General features: G+C 40.0%; 1 protein-coding gene across 1 annotated transcript; it reads left to right on the top strand.

Moving 5' to 3' along the window:
* Positions 1-5,986: 5,986 nt before the first annotated feature.
* Positions 5,987-20,856, top strand: TMEM26 (transmembrane protein 26). Its single transcript, XM_057421572.1, has 6 exons — positions 5,987-6,326; positions 9,609-9,687; positions 15,383-15,496; positions 16,011-16,231; positions 17,269-17,345; positions 19,634-20,856. The coding sequence occupies exons 1-6, from the start codon at positions 6,136-6,138 to the stop codon at positions 20,047-20,049; spliced, it is 1,098 nt and encodes a 365-aa protein (XP_057277555.1). The 5' UTR covers positions 5,987-6,135; the 3' UTR covers positions 20,050-20,856.
* The last annotated feature ends 912 nt before the right edge of the window (positions 20,857-21,768 follow it).

Raw genomic sequence — 21,768 nt, 5'->3', positions numbered from 1 at the left:
CACTTGTATTCTCTTCCCTTGTTATTTCCATTATCATTATTACTATTGGTGATAGCAGCAGTGATTTGTGTTATACCTTAGTTACTGGACTGCTCTTATCTCAACCCGTGGGAGTTACATTCTTTGGATTCTCCTCCCCATCCCTCCAGGAAAGAGGGGAGGAAAGGGGAGGAGTGAGCAAGCAGCTGCATAGTTCTGGGTTGCCGGCTGGGCTCAAACCACGACACCCTAATAAATTTAGTGGCAAATAGAAAGATGCCCAAAAATACTGAGGCTCGATTTTGAGATAGGAGTGTTCTTTTGCATGCCTCCTTTTCTCTCAACAGAGGCAAGATCGCTTGCTAAATTGTAGACTGAGAAAAGCATTAAAAAAATGATAATAAAGGGGAGAGGGGCAGAAGCAGGCTCATAAGAAAGAAGAGATGGGAATTGTGATGTTCATGAAGCCAAAAGCTAGAAAATTAGACTAAAGAATGCTTGTGATTACCGAAACTGAGACTGCAAAGTTCTGTTTAAGTGAATTATGATTTATGGGATAACAGATAAAGAAAGATTTCACCACCACCACCTGTAAAATTGCATTGGTTTTTATCAAGTAGCTCCTGTTGAGCCCATCTAGTTGATGAACATTCTTATCAAGTAGCAAATATAAATGACTTACGGGGATAATATTTCAATATATAATGACATTGCTATATCTCTGATTCTTTTAAGATCTGGGTTATTAAATATTAAATATCAAAGCTGTAAATTATTTTAGCAGCTTTATACAACTAAATTAAATTCAAACAAAACCTAATTTCCTTAATCATTGACTGTAATCCTCCAGGAACATATGCTATTAACTCAGCTACAAATGGCACAGAAATTGTATGACTTCAGTTAAGTTATTTTATATCAAATTCTAATCCAGGGCAGAGTCCTCAGTAAATCTCCTGCAGGGATTTTAATGCTTCTGCAATCATATTGGTGCTTTACTGGAGAGCTAATCTTTTTATATTCTGTTTTTTCACTCCTTTATCCATTTCCTTCACACCCTTACTGAGCTACAGCTAGTACCTTCTGTCACAGATCATGTTTTGAAAGATCTGGCTTTCCCCCCTTGCATTTGATTGGCGAGAGTCAGGCTCTCACTTATGACAGAATCAGATAGTTTTGGCTTTTTTTTTTTTGTTTCACACATAAAACTGAATCATTCCCATTAATTTCAACATGTATGTTAATTGCCACTTGTTGTAAATTCTCTATATGGCTGTCCTAATTATTCACAGTTTGCAATCAAGCATTCAGAAAACAGAACAATTTCCTCCTCTTTAAGAACCCTAATGGAAGTAAAATTAAGCAAACTTAATTTAAGCAAGAATCTTCCTCAGAGACTCAACACAATGATCAGATAATAAAGAAATAAACCTTAGAGCCCTAGGAGGTAAGACTTGGAGAAACCTCCAAAGATCTTCTAGTCAGCCCTCTGCCCCACAGCATGATCAACTAAACTGCTGTCATTCCTGACAAATGTTTCCCTAATCTGTGTTTAAAAGCCTGCAACAATGGAGATTTGACATCTCTCTGTGTAATCTATTACAGTACTTCACCATCCTTCCTAGCAAGATATGTCTCCAGACATCTAATTGCTGTTTAAGCCTTTTACTTCCTTCCCTATGCTTTAGGACTGGGAAACAGGCTATTCCTGGCCTCCCTGCAACAGTGTCGTGAACACTTGGCCACTTCCATCTCTCCTCAGTTTTCTCTAAACTAACAGCACCCCCTTTTTCCTTCCTCAGCAGTCTTGTTTTCTAGACAGTCTATCACATCTGTTCTGGCTTGGAAATGCACCACCTGAAATAAGGTAGTTTAGTCTCTCCCAGCATCAAGGATGGAGGAACTAATAGCTCAAATCTGGCATATTACAGATCTGTTAATACATCCCAGTGTGCATCCTTCATAGCAGAACAATATTGCTGACTGGCATTGAATTTATGACCCATTCTCAGCTACTTGCTTAATACCCTATAATTATTTCTTTATGAATACTGTAAATCAAATCTTCAAAGACTCTTGAAGATGGCCAGTAGCCACTACTCCAGATTTCACTACCAAAACATGCCAGTTCGTAAGTAAGCAATAAAAATGAATTCTGAGACAGCCTCCTTTGTTCATAGTTCCCACCAGTACTACGCTAAACAAAATGAAAAACCTATAACCAAAAAAACCAACCAAACCACCCCACCACAAAAAAACCACTGGTGCACATAACCAGCAAAGCTCCCAGAACTTCTGTACTGGAATTCCTCCTCACAGGATTTCCAGCCCCTGTGCTCCTGTCCAAACTGAAGTCTTCTAGGTGTTTGAGCAAGGCTCTTGATTCTATAAGCACTGCAACCTAATAAGGATGTCACTTTCACTATTTAAAAATGAACCATTTGTTTATGCAATTTATTCATTTCCTACCATAGAAGCACTCTGCACTTCTCCACGGGATTCTCCCTCATTGACCAAAAGTCACTTACACTTCAGGTAAGGCCTTCCCAAGTGGAAGTCAGCTGACACCTTGCAGGTTTCAGTTCTGTATTTATGTGCTAATATGACCATACATTTAGCAACAGCATGGTACCATTAATTAGCATTCAAATCGTGATCCATCTCCAGCCCTAGGTTCTTCTTGGGAATTGGTGCAATTTTTAACGTTTATGGGGTCTGTGTAGCAAAATCAGCATAGTGGCTCAGCTCAGAAGCAGAAATTAGACAAATACTTGTGCAGACACTCTGTGGCACAGCTTTTTGGAGTGCCAGATTTTATATTCCCATAGAAGGTCACTGGTAGTGAGGGCACAGTAAGGTTTAAGATTTCCCAAATGCATAAGACATGCTGCAGTTAACTATTACATGGAAGAGACATGTAGTAGATCCTGACAAGTTGTCTTGAATGAAAATTCCACACCATCATGTTCAGGATTTGCCAGAACATGGAAGCTCATCTGGAAGGATCTCTCAAATGTTCCCAGACACAGGCAGTTCTCAGAACCCACTAGACAAAGTTTCCAGACAGAAAAGAGGAGAGGGTATATCATTAGCAGAACACTCCATAGAGACATGAGTCTTGCTTTGAGCTTGGATCAAAGCTACATTACCAACCTACCAATTCATAAACTGTACTGCTCTTAGTCCAAGTCAATTTCTTAAGAGACTAAAAAGTCTCTATTAGCCATTTTGGGTCAAAGCAAAGGCCCATCTATTCCACTGTCTGCCTTCAACAGTAGACCTAACTCCATGACTCAGCAAAAGATTAAAAGAATAAGGTAAACACAAAGTTTTTCCACTAAGTACTCTCTAGCCCATGATCAATTAGCCTGACAATTGTAAGCTGCCAATTAGTGAAGCTATGAAAAGAACAGAATTACTGGAACACTAGTACATGTAATGTCATAGGGGGAAAAAAACCCACTTGACCATCCACTGACCCAACAATTCCCTGGCAGACTTCCTTTTCACTACGTATTTGAACAGATTTCAGATATTCTAGTTATTATGGTGTTTGTTAATTGTCCCCCATACTCCTTCAGCCAGCCTTATAGTGTTTGCATATTTAACTTTCCAGAGTTTATAATCCTTTTGGTTTTCTTCACCTGGACACCACTTCTGCTTTTTTGCAGGATGCCTTCTTGCTCCTGCAATCTCACCCTGCCAATGCTGGCTTATTTTCACTCTCTCTCAAGTTTTTCTTGATACAGTTATTTTCTCTCTACTTCTCATATGATTTATAGCAATAGCCATACACCCTGCAAAGGTTAGGTCTTCTGTCTGTCTTACTTTCAGAAAGCTTTCTGATCTGCGCTTGGTTTCCATTTTGAAGCTAAGAGAGGCAGTGTTGGAGAACTCTGGTTTGTCTTACACCTGAAAGAATTCTGAGTCTAAGCACATTAAGATCCTCATTTCAGTGGAGCTCTTCAGCTGTTACTCTCTACATCAGATCCTGTAAACCACTCAGAATTAAAGTCAAGCATTGCCCTCATGGGCTCCAGAACCTGCTGCTCCACAAACCAGCCACCGACACATCTAAAAATGTACTTATCAAGTCTGGATGCCATTTCTGCCTCTTCTAGACTGCATCACTGAAGTGATCCATACCTACTTACTTCCTTCCTCTACTAAGCCCATTGTGTCACCATAATGGTCCACTGGTCAGCTAAGCAGAAGCAATATTCTATATTCTTCCTACTTAAGTTTGGGACTTCCACTGATGTGAAGTCTGGATTGTTCCTTAGAGAAATTACCTTGCTAAGCCATTCAGCTCCAAAGTGTCTTTAATATATACAGAACTACTATCTATCTGCAAAGCTCACCACATCCTTCCTGAATAGACGATATCATGGGAAAGTCCCATTGATCATCATCTTTCCAAGTTTATGACATCTGTGCTGTTAGAATCTCCATAAACAATTAGACATACCAGTTCCCCCATGTTATTTCTTAGACATCAAGCATTCCCACAGAAGAGTATCTTGTTTAAACAATCTATCAGTTCTGTCTGTTCCCTGTTTCCCCTTCAACTGGGTTTGACCTTAACACCAGCGGAAGGGCTGTGAACCAACAGAACTCAAGACATGATATGGCAGCGTGGCTGTTGGCAGAGGATTATCAGTAGTAGGCCCTTGACTTGAATTAATTTTCCTTTGAGTGTGAGGAGCTTGATTTTGTCGCTTCCAAAAGGCATGCTGCACAGTCCATCTATTTACTCAGGCATTTCCTGAGTGATCTATACTGCAGAATGGCCTTTTGTTTCTCTCTTTTTCTGGACAGGGTTATTTTTAAGTAGTCACCACCTCCATCCCCACAACCCCTAAGGACGTCAGCTGGCCAGCACCAGCTTCAACACTTCACAGAGAAAGAGCCTTGGTTTTTCAGTGAGTAAAACCTGGATCTTAGCAATCGAGGAAAAATTTCTTAGGAAGGTCACAACTCTTAGAAGAATATCTGTTTGTGTTTAAAGTAGAACAGGATATTTAAAACCAAAACAGCTAGGAAATGATGATCTTTGGAGTGCCACAGTACATTACACGGACTTGATTTTTCATCTATATTTTACAATGGTATCTCTCAATTTAAGTGCTTTGGCAGTAAATTAACACAAAACTGGAACAACAGTGCCAATTCTGATCAAGAAGAATTTTCTCCTCGGTTACCCAAGTGTAATTCAAATAAAAAAGTGTAATTGTTATAAGAAACAACATAATTTTTAAAGCTATTCTGTAGTTTATAAACTGTTTCTACAGAAGATAAAGGTCAGTCTAGATGTAGGTGACCTAACAGTCAAAGTTCTCTCAATTTTTTGTATAAATTCCAACTGGCCTATTTGGTAACATTAGCATTAGGTCTCAAACTGATTTCTGGATTTCCTTACTGGGGCTCCTTGTCAGTCCTGAAGCAAAGTGTAGATTATACAATATAGTAGTTTGTCTAGGTTTCAGTTCTAGTTAGCTTTTGTATCTTCTGTTGCACGCAGGGATTCCAGTACTGAACTAAGTATACAGTTTCTGCTTTCTCTAATGCCATTTTAAACGGATAATTTTCAAAGGTCCTGGATGTGAATTATATCTTTTAGGGGAAAGGGAGACGTAAGAAGGTTTTGCAGTCTCAGTAATGCAGTGCAGCATCTGCAAAAAAAAAAATGCTAAAAAGCAAGGAAGATTCAAATTCCATTTTTGTCTCTTATCTAAAAATCTATGACATGAGAGCAACAAGCGGGGTTAGCAGAGAAATGGTGCTGTGTGAAACAAACCTCCCTGCCCTTTAGTTCTTGAGCAGATGATAGAGAGGGGCAGAAAGGAACCCCTCACGCCCCTGGCTCAGCGTGCTCAGAGCTGTGCTGAGCGCTGCACACCACTGCAGCCTGGAAGCCTGAGCAGCCTTTTTTTTTTTTTTTTTTTTTATTATTCCCTCTAAAAAGTTTTCAGGAAGTCTGGGGGAGGGGCAATGCCGTTTCTTTTTTTGTTATAATGGGCCCCTTTGTGGAGATGGAAGAGATCTGTGTGCCTGTGGTGCGCACGCTTCCCAGTGATTCCCAGAGTAACTTCCCAGGGCTCCTAAAAAGCGCAGGGCCCCTACGGTGCGGGGAGAAGGGGAGGGGGCTGCTCCAGGATGGAGCTGATGGTACTGCTCAATGCTCTGGTTACTCGCTTGCTCTTTATGTTACACTCTGTCATCGGGGTCTGGAGAGTGACTGCAGTGAAGAAAGAACCCAAGTACTGGCTGCTGGCACTGCTCAATCTTCTTCTGTGCCTGGAGACAGGGCTTACCCTCAAGTTTAAGCAAGGCAGAGGCTACAAATGGTGAGCATATCCCGCCGGCTCTGACGAGCCCCTCTTGCTTCTTTGCATGTACTACGCTGCAGACGCGAGGCTGATTTTGAGCGGCTGCAGCCCAAGAGCGGTGCTGCCCTTGCTTTGCTTCTGCCAGGCTTTCAGGGGGTTGCATTTTCTCCCCTACTGCACCTGGGGATGTGTGTGTGGTGAGGGGGAGGAAGCTGGTTAAGTCCTGGCTAGTCCATTGTCAAAGCCAGAGGGCTTTCAGGTGGGGAAGTTTTGCTGCAAACTACTTGGGAACCACTCTCTGTATAGCGCTGTGCGTGTATCCATGCTAATAACTGAAAAATGTGGGAAACGTAGCTACAGGAGAAGTACACCTCCTTCCCTGGGGCTGCATTGCCTATACCTGCTACTTCTGACAGTGCTACCAGCAGACGAATGCATGAATCAAAACTCAGAGACAAAAGATGAGCACCAACCACTCTTGCAGTACAGCAAGAGTGGCCTGATTGTTTGGATTTGAGAAGCTATTCCAGAGGGGAAGTTTAACACATGAAAGGGTGCCTGAGAAATGAACAAAAAAAAGTTAGTCGTAGCAGAGTTTGCCTAAGCACATGGGCTTTTACGTGCGTTTAAGGAACTGCTGCAGTCATCTACAGCTCATAAGCACTCAGCCAAAACAAACACTCTGTAGAAGGGAAGTGGTCATGTAACTAATTGTCAAGATTTCACTAGGACCTATATTTAAAAACTGAAACTGCAGACAGGCCCTGACACAAACCTAGGACCATTAAAAAAAAAAAAAAAAAAAAAAGAAGAATTATTAATAAAAAAGCCACAGAGTATTCCAATGATCTTAAATTTCTGCCCATTGCAACCTGTCAAACTCATTTTAACAAGCAGTGTTGTGTGACACTTTATACAAGTGTTCCATGCTTTAAATCTGAATGTAATAAAATCTGTGATAAAGTCTGGGACACAGGAAAATTTAACAATGGCAGAGCTCCAAATGTACAGTTATGAGACAGAGGCAGATTGAGCAGATCCGATTCGCTAGAGAGGAGACAGCAGCAGAGTTTTCATGAAGAAACTTTTGCTATGGCAGCTTTTGGAAGTTCCAAAGCAACATAGCTATGGAAAGCAAGATCCATTTTAGATGATGAATACATGTGCTGTAAGGGCTAAATTTAGCTAGAAGGAAATTTTGAAAGTAGATGTGTTCCAACACTTTAAGCCACATGGTAAAATATGTTCATAGGTAAGAACTGTAGACAAACGGACAGCATCTCTTTCCATTACGATAACTCTGCTCCAGTGGAATACACTCACATTCAGAACAGGCAGTAACACTTGCATTTTTAGAAAACACCCCCATAGACAGTCACTGATCCAAGCAATGGGCAGACTGTGCCACAGGACTCTCCTGTTTCCAGGAGCCTCATATTCTCTCCATTTATTATTGACAAAACACTCACTACACCAGCACAAGAATTTAAATGGCACGTGTGGAGAAAACAGTATTACTGTGGGTCTGGCCACTTAATACTTCCTCTAGATGGCTCCTTCTGAAATAAAGGCAGAGTTAAAGCCTCTGTAGTCTCTTGGCCTGGTGTGTTATCATTAGCTCAGCGTTGCTAACCTGCCAGCTGGATAGATTTTTCATGTGCTATATGAAAATACTAAAAATATTAAAAAAAAATCTATAGGAAATACTGCAAAGTGTGTTATTTCTGCCATTTGAATGAGGTGTGTTCTCTCAAAAAAACTCCGAACCAAACAAACAACAAAACAACCCCCCCAAAAACCCAAAACCCAACAAAAACAAACCCACCAAAAAATGCAACAACAAAAAACAACCCAAAACCCAAACAAAACAAGAAACCCAGCCCCATCCTAGACTAAAACCCCACAAAATCACTTTTTTAAAACAGAAAGCAAAAAACCCCACTGCCAAAACCGACAGCACACCCTCATCCTCAAAAATAATCTGAATCCCCCACCAAAAAAAGCCCCAAACACACACACACACACAAAACCCCAATCCCCTACCCCCCACCCCAAATCCAGTCCAGAACTATTTTAGAGGGAATTGTTTGAAATATTTCAGAGCCACGCAGCAACCCAGTAATTTTCCCAAGCAGCAGTTTTGTTTTGTTTCTTTTTCTTTTCCTTGATACTTAATCTCCACTGGAAAAGTCAGGGTTACAAAAATAAAGGTACATTCAGGGTAGGAACAAACAATAAATACAACAACGTTTGACCAAACCATTGCTGTGGTTACATACTTGTAAGCAATTTAAATTCACTGCAGGGTGTGCCAATGACAGGATAGAAGCAAGCAAGCAAGTATCCTGAGTCTGACTCCACTGCTCTGTCCTGGGCCATTACATACATGCAATACAAAGGCTGCTGTGCACCTCAACAGCATTGCAGTTATGCTCACTGCACACTATAGCAGAACTAGATGGAACATGAGTGGCATTAGACCTCATTCCCACTCTGAGAGGATGGGAATTTAAAAAAAAAAAAAAGAGAGAAAAATCAACAAAAATCAACAGCCCAAAACCCCCCGTTCTGTGATTAGTGGGAAAACATCCGTAACCCTCACAAAAGTCAGTGCTTGCAGAAGGAGTAGTGGAACCTCTCTACCACTTCCAAGTAAACTCACCTGAAGAAGCTGAATAAAGCTTCACCATCACAGGTTGCATAGAAGACTGTGAGGGAGAAAAGAACTAGAGACAGGAATCCTACAGAATTATGAAATTGCCAGCAAAAACGGGGAAACAAGGCCAAGACCCATTTTCATAAACACTTTTAGCCTGCACTGAAAGACCTGCTGAAGAAATTACTGTTTTAGGCAAACTGATGCTATTTCTACCTTCACTGTGTCAGTGCACAGGGTTCTGATCAACAGCCTTTATCCCTGCATCACTCAGTGAAAGGACTCAATGTATTAATTCACCTTTCGTGAAACCAGAAAAAGCATGTTAGCTAGAGGGTTTTTTTAATTTTAAGTACAGAGAATGCTGTGATGGAAATACAAGCAGCAAAGTGTCTTTGGTTATTCTTATCAAGAGATCTTAAACTTCCATGTGTGATCTTAGATGGATGTACAATAAACCTGTGATTCATAATACTGATAGCATGAAGAATTTGGGAAGAATATCAACTCTTATTTGCAGTTATCCTATTTCTTAATAAACCATATGGTAGGAGGCACAAGATACTTCTCAATGCAGATAATGATAGGTATGTGATATTTACAATGCGATATAATACCAAGCTATCTTCTATTTTCTTCCACAGGTTTTCACCAGCAATATTTTTATACCTGATTTGCACAGTACCATCACTGTGGCTACTAGAAATTCATCATGGGACTCAGGTATTTGTTATGAGAAAAGATGGACTGATCTGAAATTGGGCTGGATTTGGGCATACAGACAGAAATCTGCCAGGTCTCTATTTTATACTGGTGGGTCTCCCAACCCAGCTACAGCTACACTATGGCTACTGCGCATTCCTAGCTAAAATTGAGACCATTTATTTGCATTTGTCTGGGGAACAGAGGACTAGAAGTTTGAAAGACAGCCTTTCACCCCCAATTTACCAGGCTGAATCTTCATGAGGATGGTGAAAGAATTTAATTGCTTTAGAGGCCTATGTAAAATAAAGTACAAGTTTCACAGCCCTTACAGGCAGATATCACAAATCCAAGCAAGCCAAAATTGAGACAGGTATCACTGAAAGAGGTCTTAAACTCAAATTGCCTCATGTTTCCCTGAACCTAGGAGAATACTCGCAGATTACCACCACAGCTGGCGTGGTAATTTGTCTGTCAGTGTTTACATCCTTTCTTTGTGCTGTATAGTAATCTAAGATGGGGTGTCTGGATTTGAATTCAGGACTAAAACACATGGTAAAATTATTAAGACAATTGTTCTTTTGACAGATGGAGCCACTTAGGGCCAGAACAGAGCCAGTTTAGCTCAGCAGCTCATGTTGCGTGAAACACCTCCTCATAGGCTGCTTTCAAGCCCCTGTAGCACTTCCATGTAGTGAGAAGGGAATTCTGTTTCTCCCAGAATTTGCACATGTGCAGTACCTTACATCCACAACAGAAAAGGGCCTGAGAGAAACAAGAGCAAAAATAACAGGAAAAAAAAATACATAAATTAGACTAAGAAGACCTAGTGCTTCATTTTCTCTTTGGAAACATTGTTACAACCCACAGAAGCATAATCAAATATTCAAAATTGTGTTTACACTGAAAATGCCTGAGGCTTTTTCTAAGTACAGCAGCAGGAATTTGTCTTCTTGTTTTGCCAGATCTCCTTAAACAGTCACAGACAGGTAATGTGGATATTGAGAACATTTGTCATAGTTAAATCTCATCCAAGAAACAGGCTAATTCTGTAGTCAAAGGCAGCAGTTTATTTCCCAAAATGATGTTAGAACATGGCATACTTTGTTCTTATTGATATACTGCTACTGTGAATTAAAGAGGGAGTATATCAAGTTAACAGCTTAGTTTATACCTGGAGAGACAGGATAGAGAGTTCTGGAAATACAGAGTATAACAGATTCAAAAACAGTACTTCCGGAAGGGCAGCAGCCCTCCTAATAATCTCAAACACAGCACCCAGACTAGTACTATTCCTGATACTAATGTATTGCTGGGAATTTCCTTATTAAAATACTAACAGAACAGGTGATTATGCAGTTGCTAAATTCACACGTTTAATGTACGTACTATGAAAACAGTCTGTGGTCTTTAAGGCAGTAGAACTTTGATCTCATGTTGGATTTTTAACAGAAAAGGACAGCTGCTTAGGTTGGTGCTGTTACTTGAGGTCTGTGCTAATATGCAGCCTCTCTTCCTGAGGACAGAGGCAATTCTGCCTGAGTACTGCAGAACTGGACATAAGTAATACTATTCATATACCAACAGTGAAATACTGTCTGCATAGAAACTACTGGTTTGCAGTAAAGTATTTGGGGATGAAATACATGTTTGGGAGAGACCATGAAGTAAACTGAACTATACTGAGTGAAAAAGTTGCTGTCTGCAGAATAGTGGCAAGAAAATTAAAACCATCTGATCCATTAAAAAAAACCCAAAATTATTAAGAAAGTATGAGATCTCAGATAAACAAATTCCTGTTACCTTTTCAACTCTGTCATATCGCTGTGACAGAAAGTTATAACTGACCACCTTTTGCAGGTCTTACCTGACTACCTGTGCTGTAATGAGCATAGGCTTCCCAGTCAATAAGAACATAGATACTTGGCAAATAGTTAAGTACCTTAACTTGAATATTCATTACTTCCTTAAAATGTCAGTGCCCTTTCCCTTAGCCTCATTGTGAGGTGAGATTCTCCTATCAGCTAAAATTCTAGTATATCACTCTCCTAGAAGAGATCTTACATCTTTCACCTTTTCTCTTCCCTCCCATACCTATTATTTTCCTCAATTTGGAAATCAGCTTAAGCAGTCTTTTCCTGCTGTTTTACTTTTCAGCTGTCCTATACCACCAAAATGAAGCAGTCACTGTTGCTTTGAATTTCTGACTTCACACATGTTGCCATAGTGATGGCCACTCTGTTTCCAGCCAGTCACAGAGAAGGAGAGGGGTACCTGTTGCTTGGCAGAGGGCCTGCTTCAGGGAAGGGCTAGCTTCTCCCTTGCCAAGCCATACATTCACAGGATTGAGGGTACTCTGCCTTTGTATTCAAGTACCAGTTTCACTATTTCAATGCTGGACCCATTGTGAAAAGTTTTCGCTAACCTCGGTTATATTTGTGAATGAGGGATTGTGAATAACACGCAAACAGAAATTTGCTGAATGAGCTCAGTTTCAGGTGTACCCCATGCACTGACAGCAAGCTCTTTGCAGGCCATATATTAGGACAACATTATGTCACGCAACAGAATTTCTGGTTTGATTAGGTATTTATAAATCAGACAAATGTAAGCTACATGTCAAAAGAAAAAATGAAGTAAACCAAGCTAGAGTTTATGCAAAATGTGTACAATTTCTTCCTGTTTAATTTTTGCATGGTTAAAAGACTTAGGCATTTTTGTTCAGCTATGCACACAGTCTTGATACCCAGGAGTAACCTAGGTAAACCACATTTATCAGCTGCCTGTGAAATTTAGCATTTTTCCTTGCCACATTCCCATTAAGTCACTGCACATATGTAATTGGCTAGGCAAATATGCCTGGCACCAGCAGTCCTATTTATACGCATATACACAATGAAAATAAAGGCTCTTCTCCAAACTTCCAAGTGAATCACCACCACGATCACCACTTAATAAATATTCAGAGAGAAACAAACCAAAAAAGATATGAACATACTTAAATTAAAAATCAGGAGCCTACTTAAATGACTGGCTTTGCAGATGCGGTTTTCCATTTCCTGTCTACATGCAGTTGAGAAGAGATATGGACCCGGCCCTGAGGAGTGCCATTTGGTCAGAGTTCATGGAGCCTTGCACTGAAATAGTAACCCTGCCCCCCTCCCTGCTCAGCTTGAGTAGTTGCAAAAGTTACGTGTCAGCAACCTGCAAAAGGCACTGATGAAGTGAATTAAGAAATATTCTCCACACCTCTGTGCCACTAGGATGGAAGGGGGTGGAAAAAAAAAAAGAAAAGGGAAAAACTAAACAACTGAAAGAGCCCCCTGCTCCCTTGCAAGCCTCATATACACTGTGGCATGCTGCTTTCCTCCACCTCTGTCCAGTGCTGCAGGTTGGTGAGTCCGGCAGCTCCTCTGCCTTTTGCGGAGGTTATACAGACCAACTGTGAGAGCTGTCTGCTCTCTGTTGTTGTCACAGGAGAGCCATGGCATCTGCTAAGCAGCAAACATGCACCTTGGAACCCACACAGTAAAACTGCTACAGGCTCCTATTTCACTCCTCTTTCAGTCTCCCAGTTTACTTGTTGGGAATTCTCACAGTGTCTGAGAAGGGATGTTCACCATCATACACATACAGCACACAGCTTGCCCTACATGGCTCCTGCCTCAAATTTGGCAGATTCATCCCTGAGAAATGGGGCTTTAAAAAGCGAACAAGAAATCTCCAAACTCTGGTGTGACATTTAATGCAAGTTCATGGCTCACCTCCTCTTACCTCTGCCAGACCAGGCAGGGGAGCAGAGGAGTGAGCTCAAATGCAGACCAAAGGCTGTCAAAGTAAATTAGCCTTCCTCTTCCAGCACAAGTTAATAACTCATTTGCTCTACCCAGACAATTTGTTTCAAGGTAGATTTTAACTTCGTAGTATTCTGGGGTGGTTATGCCAGTTACGCAGTTTATGGTTTCCTCAGCTAACTGTGTCGCACTGCCGGTGGGAGTTACTCAGAAAGGCTGACTTTGACCTCAGGGGCTGGCCTCCATAGGCTTTAGAATTTTCTACAGGCAACAGGTAAAGATATTCCTCCAGAGCACCAGTTAAATTTTGTTTCTGAAACATCCTCTGAACAAGCTGTTCTGTCTCTCTCCTTTGGTTAAGGGGCTAACCAAGCGAGATAAGCCCAGCAAGGCTCTAGCCCTGCAGAGTAGCAGCCCCTCCATCTCACTCTTTCCATGTCCAGAACTTTAGACTTTCCTCTTCCACATGGAAATATCATCATCCTTACATCCGTATGAGGATCTTTCAAAGCTTTCACACCCACAATCCAAAGGTGGCAAGCATTCCATTTAAGAGCCTTTACCTCCAATTACAAAAGCAAAAAAGCCTGACTTTTTTTGCCACCAGATTTTTCAGACCATGGGAATTTGCTCCATTTATTTATGACAAGAAGCAGCATTTACCCAGATACTGAGCAACATTATCAGGGACCAAATAAAGCATCAAAAGTAGAATCTGAAATTTGCTAGAATGTGACATTTGCTGGAAAATGTTGCCTTTATATTGGCAGGCATTATGCTGAACAGAGCTACTCAGTATGCACTAGAACACATTCTGATTGTTGCATAAAATCACTCTCCATGCAATAAAATGGTGGGGGGCCCAGTGGAGAAATGCAAATCATGTGTTCCCTGGCACAAATAGGATAGGATAAAAGTCTTTAATAACAGCATGGTTTGATTTTCTAATTATCCCTTTTTATTACAATGCAAAGAGATGTTAAGGGATTGCTATGAAGATAGAATTTTAGAACCATACCCAAGTTGCTCCAGGGCCAACCTTGTGTGTGAACTAAGAAGGGCAGTGCAGCACGACAGACCTACTGGTTTACTGCAGGTGATGTAACAGTATGTTTTAGCCAACATTCTATTTGCCAGAGCACTGGGTACTTGGAGAAAGCAAAAATACTTGTTTTTTCTCTGCTCTACAGGGGTAGGCAACAACACATCCATTTTTCTTAATTATTCCTGTATCTCACCTCTCACATCATGAACCTCCTTGCAGAATAAGGCTCAGCTTATTTTGGGGGGGAGGGGGGTGTGGAGGAGGGGAGGTGGGTTTGGGGGAGAAGTGGCAGTGCATGGGTATGTGTAGGAGGGCAGAGAATACAATCCAAATATCCCACCCCTACTCTGTTCATTGCAGCCTAGATATATATTAGATATATTCAAGATGTATACTAGTTATATACTAGACAGATTCAAGCCTGAATATAGAGACTGGCCGGGACCATAAACCAGCAGACTGACCATGACCAATTCTTACCCTATGTCAGTTTTTTTATCTAGACGGAGACTATGTAGGAAACTCTGCAGCCTGCTTAGGAGAGCTGCAGGCAGATCGCATTCAAAGAATGCCATCTTAATGGCACAGAGATGTCACCCACTCCATCAGTCCTTGAATTTACATCCTCTTCTGCAGTAAAATCCTATACTTTCTCAGGGACCTACCAAAACATCTCTCCTGTCCTCATGAGAGGAATCCCTCTCTTCTGAACAAGAGGGGAATTATATGCAGGGTGAGCATCTACATTTGCAAACACTGGCCGAATTTCACAAATGAACCTTCTACAGTTCAGCAAAACAGGACTCTCTCAGCCACAGACTGCATCTGCTCCCTGTATGGGATGTTTATGCATGTGTGATGTTTTTATTCACAACAGTACTGTGGTAATGAGCCTGGAGCAGTTCAGGTGAATATCAGCAACCAAGACTTCAATCAATCCAGAGACAGCAGTCACGGAAGTGAGGGAACAGATCACCACATCATTCAAACGGTGGGACACCTTTTCCTATTCCTAGTTAAGAGCAATTAGAGACGACTTGTGTTTATTTGAGCAGCCTCCTCATGCAGTGAAGAATACTAAAAAACAAGAAAAAGAATAGTTTCAGAAAACCATATTGTGAAAATGATGTACAGTGTGCTAACTACTGTTTGTAGAGCTAGTCTCTGTGTGAAGTGGTGACTCTCCTATCATTATGTTCCAAATCTCAGTAATTTTAAAATTTAGAAATTTAAAAAGTGTCTAGATCATGGTTCTGCAAAGGGTAATGCTCAGGTGGCTGAAAAATGAGAACAGAAAGAGCAGTACTCAAAGAAGACTTGCTATTCATTACCCAAAGTTTGTATTAATAGGTCTTTTTCAAATTATGCCTGCCACATAAAAATTATTTGCTCTAATACAATGTGAAGGAGAACAAAAGCAGCCTTAAGGGTGAATACAGTCTCTGAAGGTATCTATAATGTCAGTCTCCTGAAGATACAGTATCTTCTTATTGTCTTTTAAACAGGCTAAAGTCTTTGTGAATCAGCTCTCCACAATCTGTGAGACTGTATGGACACTGGCCCTACACCAGACTTTTCTACTGCTGCTAGTAGTTGGGAGATGGCTTCTCCCTATTGGAGTTGAAATCACCCGGGATCAATTGTCTCAGCTGCTTCTCATGTTTGTGGGAACAGCAGCAGATATACTTGAATTTGCTAGTGAAACTTTGGACATCGAAGACGTTCGGTAAGGATCATTTGCTGACATTAATAATTTGTTTATTGCAAGATATTTGTTTTGTATAAAGATCTGTTTGTGCACTCTTCAGTGTTCAGACTGGTTGAGCTGTTATTTCCCACAGAAAACAGAAGGCTACATTCAAGGCTGTGTTTTCCTGCTCTCACCTTTCCCTCTGTAAAGCACGTAACAGTCCTAAGAGCTTTGTTAGGGATTATACTTCTGTTGCCAGCAGAGAAACATATCATCCATCACAATAAAAAGGTACAAAGAGCCAAACAACTAGCATAACTCCCATGCAACGACAGTTCTTGCAGCTACAGGAGCTGAAACACTGGATACACAGTAAGCCTCTTACAGGTTAATGAATTGTTTTAGACTAGCAAGGAAGCAACTAGATTTTGCTTTAGTGATGCATTATCCAAGTTACTTCTTTGATTATCTCATTTGTACTTTCTTCATGATAGAATGACAAAGTGTTCAAAGATAAAGAAGAAAGGGAATGGCATAGTCTGGTGTGAATTTTCAACACTGTGATCTCCCCCAGAGGAAGTAAACTCATCTCCCTCTTGCAGCACTGAGAGATGAGCTATGAACATTTATAAAGAAAAAGAATCACAGAAGAGTTTCATCCTCTTTTACATATGTACTATTATATATATATTTTTTATATATCAAATAAAAGGTTTTAAAGCAGGAAAAGAGGTCCTTCCACTTGGCAGAGAAGCTTCAGGCTTGCAAGGAATGTGTAATAACTACAAGGGAAGAGATACCTCCTCTTTGAGCCAGAGATTCTATTTCCATATGCTTATCATTATAATCTTAGCATCAGCTATTTAATGTAATCACACAACTGGGACATGTAGCCTGAACAGCAAAAAATTCCTTGCCAAAAAGTACCTCTGTTTTCCTTAGTCTTACCGGTAATCAATTGCTGTTTTGCTCAACTAACCTTTGAGTGATATTCCAGATACTACAGCAAACATTTTTGTTATCGCATAAGAAAACTTCATCTTCACTGTTATCACTTCTTTCCTCTCCCATAGGAAGAATTATGCTCTCATAAATGCAATTCTTGCTGTATGGACGTGGAGTATGTTACAGTTTCCACTTGATCTTGCAGGTTAGTTCTTGCACATAGACAAGAAAAGAGAACAAATGCTTTAGGTTTTTGCTGGCATGTCTTGTGGCTGTACACATGCTACAGGCTATACCAAGGACTTCTGGTGGAGAGCAATTTATATGACAATGATGGCTTTTGAAGTTTGTCCATTGTGGTTTCATTGCAGGAAACACTTGTTTCTGGCTAACCTCTGATCTCCCGGATAAAACTCTCTACTTTCAGAAAAAAATGGATTGCAATATTATATTAAGCATCTGCTCCAATTGCCTGTTACTGCCTTAAACTTCTTCGTGCAAGCTCTTGAGTTAGATCTAGTCTATTATAGCTCAAATCTGGGTAGGTTACTAGACCCTTTGGAGATACAGGCAATTGTTAACTACAGGGAACAGCACAGCCAAGGAAACAGATGTTATCAAAGGAGAAACTACTTATTCACAGGGAACATAAAGGACTATATAATGTTGGGACTGTACACTCTTTATCTTAAAAGGCCCAGCATTCAGCCAGTTTGAGTTTGTATTTGTGCCTAGGCAGAAAAGGCTTCCCTATATCCAAGAAGAATCATGAAAGTTGCCTCAATCATCATCTCTTCCAACCACTTTACCCTCCAATCACTACAAGTTTGCAACTTAACTCTACCAGTCCAAAGATACATTATCCTCACTAGCATCATATATAAAATTGCACACTAGGCTGACACACTGACTAGAATAATAAATGAATAAAATAATAATGAAATAATTATTCCAGGAATTTTTCATTAGCCTTTTCTTCAGGGACAGCACTAGGTTTTGTTTTCAACACTGGAGTTCCAAAAATATTTCAGCATTTCAGCTCAGCTGCTCACCTCCCAGAAAAAAATAATGATGCAACCACATTTCAGATACATCACAGCTAAAATTCCTGTTATTAGGGAATATATTCTGTTAAAGACATGTAATACTTAGGTTTAGAAAAGTTCATATACATCACCACTACACAAATAAATTCAAACAGTGTTTAAGCAATTTTAGCATTAATTTAAGTGAAGTAACCTCTTGTACTGTGCATTTTTTTTCCTCTGGCTATTGCTTTTCTGCTTGATATACAAGTTAAAATCAAATTATAGGACACATGTTGCCGTGATATTTACTATGGTTTCAGTTTATCTTGGGTAGCTTATACAGTTGTACAGATAGTACTTTTTATTCAAGTGTCAGAATGTTTACTCACAGCATGATGTAAAATAGAAGGTTTTAGGCACTGACTGATTAGGCAGTGCAGTTAGGACTATTAAACAGCAGTGGTGCAAAAACATTAAAAAATTAGCTGCTGCTGAAGCTTTGCCTAATGGATTCAGAAAATTTCTACATTCTACAGCTAGTTTTCCACTCAAGGCTCATCTTCTTCCCTCTTCCCTTCCCCCCCCCCCAGCGTTCACTCAAACAATAGAATTGTTTTGTTGAGCTGAAATATTTGGCAGTTGTTACTGCATCACAAGTAGCTATGACTTTTAAACTAATGAAAACCCACTGCCTGAGACACATTCGTTAAGATACATGCATTTTCATAAGAGGCAGCCATACTCACCACACACACACTCTTCTGATGATCATTCTCTAGACACCATGTCACAAAGAGCATTTTAGCCCGCCACCATTTTTATAGTCAAGGGGAACACATTCATGCAAGTTCCAACTGTTGTATGCAATTTCACACCCAGAAGGCTAAGAATGAGTAAGAGTAACTGTGGCTCAATTCTTCTATGGCAAGCAGCGACTACAGTTTCTTCGTATCCATAATACTTGATATTACCCTGCACTGGCATGACTTATTCTTACTCTGACACATGAAAAAGGCAATGGCTATCTAGTGACTTTGAAAACCAAGGTCTTAAACAACCTGGAACAAATTGAAGTTCTGTAGCTCAGCCTATTCCAGTTCAGCATGGTACTTTGTTGTTTTTTTTTTCTTAAAGATATATGTTAGCCTAATACGTTGATTTAACAGAAAAATGCTTGGGAAAGTTGTTACAGAATGATTAGGTAATCTACTTTTGTTTAATGTTTTAAAGTATATAAATGCTGATAGCTTAGTGGGACAGAAAAGGGGAAGCGGGTTTGGTCCTGTCTGGCAGACCACGTAAGTATCTGCTTAAGATAAGCTTAGTGTGTTTTGCTGAAACAGATTCCAGAAATTGGATATGCTTTCTGTTGAATTGTTCGTAGTTGAATGCATTTACTTCCCTTTAGGCCAACCCTGGCTCAATTTTAAAGACTTGTTTTAACATAACTGTGTTTTATTTCCAGTACAGCATATTGGCTGCAAACCAACTACATCTACTAGGCGGATCCCCAGCCTGCTGCTGTGCAGGTACAGTGCAGAACTGTGGAACATTGGGGTCAGCCTTTTCATACAGGATGGTCCCTTCTTCATTGTACGTTCAATCCTGATGGGCCACTTCAGAATATTCAATCAGATGCTGGTGTTTTTTACAGCTAAGAATATCTTAGTTGTGACTCTACAATTGTATCGTTTGGCAGTGATAACATTAGACTTCCGCGCTACCATTCTGCAGAAGAGCAGAAAAGGAGAAGTCAGCTGTTGCCCATGCGAGCCTTATAAAACTAGTACTCATGCTACCACTGACCAAGATACTGAAATGAAAGAGTTTGTTGCTGTTCCTCCAAAAGAGGAAACCCAAGCTCCATCAGAAGATAAGTAGCACAGTTATTGACTTGAAAGAGGTTGCATTTCCCACAGCTTCTTCAGAAGGGCTTAGCCTATTTCTGTGAACAAATACGCCTTCAGTGCATAAGTAATCTCTTCCACTAAGAGATTAATAATTTCTTCTAAATTGTAGGGGAAAATTCTGAAGCAAACTCATAGAAATGGGCCTTTTTTTTCCCCTTTATTTTTAAAATCCATTTGCATAGTGAGTTTTGACTAGTTCCCTATTATATTATCCAGAGGTATTTTGTAGCCATAGTTTGTAGTAGCAAGAAAGGTCTGGCACACTAACAAAATCTGTTATTTTTGGTGGCACTGTGCTAACATATGTACTTGCATGTATTTGTATAGAGGGACAAGTCTATCCATTATGGGAAGCACAGAATCACTTAGCTCTGCTTGAATGGTCTGGGTATAACTAGAGTGTGATGAACAATATGTTCACCGTGTATGGGAGCAACTTCAGCAGTGACAACTGTGCAGATATGCAAGTGAAGGGAGATAACAGATTTCTACTGTTACTGTGACATCTAAACATTGCTCATTCAAGAAATTTAAGCAAATCTTCATCAAATGTTACCTCATCCTTGGCTGGATTCAATTAAGAACAATGCAGCACCATTACAGTGCATACACAGGACTCTTAGGACTTACATGGACTGAGTAACCCAAAACTTACAACTACAGAACACAAAAAAAAAGCAGACCTGCAGATCATTAGAAGACTACAGCATTTGTCTCAGGCATTTTCTAAAGAGGTACTTGCTTTCTGTTCCCACCAGTTAGAACAACCACCCCCCCAAAAAAAAAAAAATAAAAAACCACCCAAAATATTTGTCAAGACTTCCTCCCCAGTTCACTGTGCCTGCAGTTGAAACAAGTTTTTAAAATGTCTCAATTTCACATGATTTTTAAACGTGCCTGACTCGAGCATGCAATTTAACTAGAAAGAAAATGGCAGTGCTTAAGTTTGAAAAGACAAGCTAGACAAAAGGATTCAGGCTTGTGCTTCACATTCCTTGAAGCACCACAAGGTCCCATGATAAAACTTGAGAAACTGTCTGGTCTGTTGAATGTCAAGATCCATTTTTAAGAAATGGCTGATAATCACTGATTTACTACTTTCACATCTGCAGTGAACAACATAGGGACAAATTGATTTCTCCCAAGAACACACTTTAGAGCAGTGTAAGACCATTAACTTTGTTGAGCTTATCTTATAGAAGCTAAAAGATAAGTGATTTTTGAAAGTTAGCCTAAAAATACAGATTTCTGCATCCATTCTAAGAGCCATAAAAATATGACAAACATGAAGTGACCTAATTGAGATAACTTCCCTTATTAAAAAAATCACAATTAAACCTTAGTTTCTAAAGCCTCGGCTATCTCAAAAGAGAATCTACTTTCAGGAATTACTAAAAGTGTTTCTGCCACCACTGCAGGAGTCATATGCTTATTTATCCATAGCCTGATAAGCAATCATCTGTTTATGCTTTAAAAGATTAACATATTTAAAAATTCTATCCCCCAAACACATGAACTGTGTTCATACTTGTGAGCTGTTACTGTTCTATGCAGGATCTGGCACTTCCATTACAGAAGAAAATGCACAGACTAAACGAAGGAAGTCTTATATACATCATAGCCCATTTATAATTTAGTTATAATGTGCAACACCTCCTGCTTTCCTTATTTTGGGCCTTTTTCCAGTAGA

Source organism: Pezoporus wallicus, unplaced genomic scaffold (assembly GCF_028554395.1).
Source record: "Pezoporus wallicus isolate ANWC-B61680 ecotype Strahan unplaced genomic scaffold, APGP_CSIRO_Pwel_v1 contig_4816, whole genome shotgun sequence".
Classification (NCBI taxonomy): domain Eukaryota; kingdom Metazoa; phylum Chordata; class Aves; order Psittaciformes; family Psittacidae; genus Pezoporus; species Pezoporus wallicus.
The sequence above is the reverse complement of the archived record's forward strand: the minus strand, read 5'-3'. Positions and strand labels throughout refer to the sequence as shown.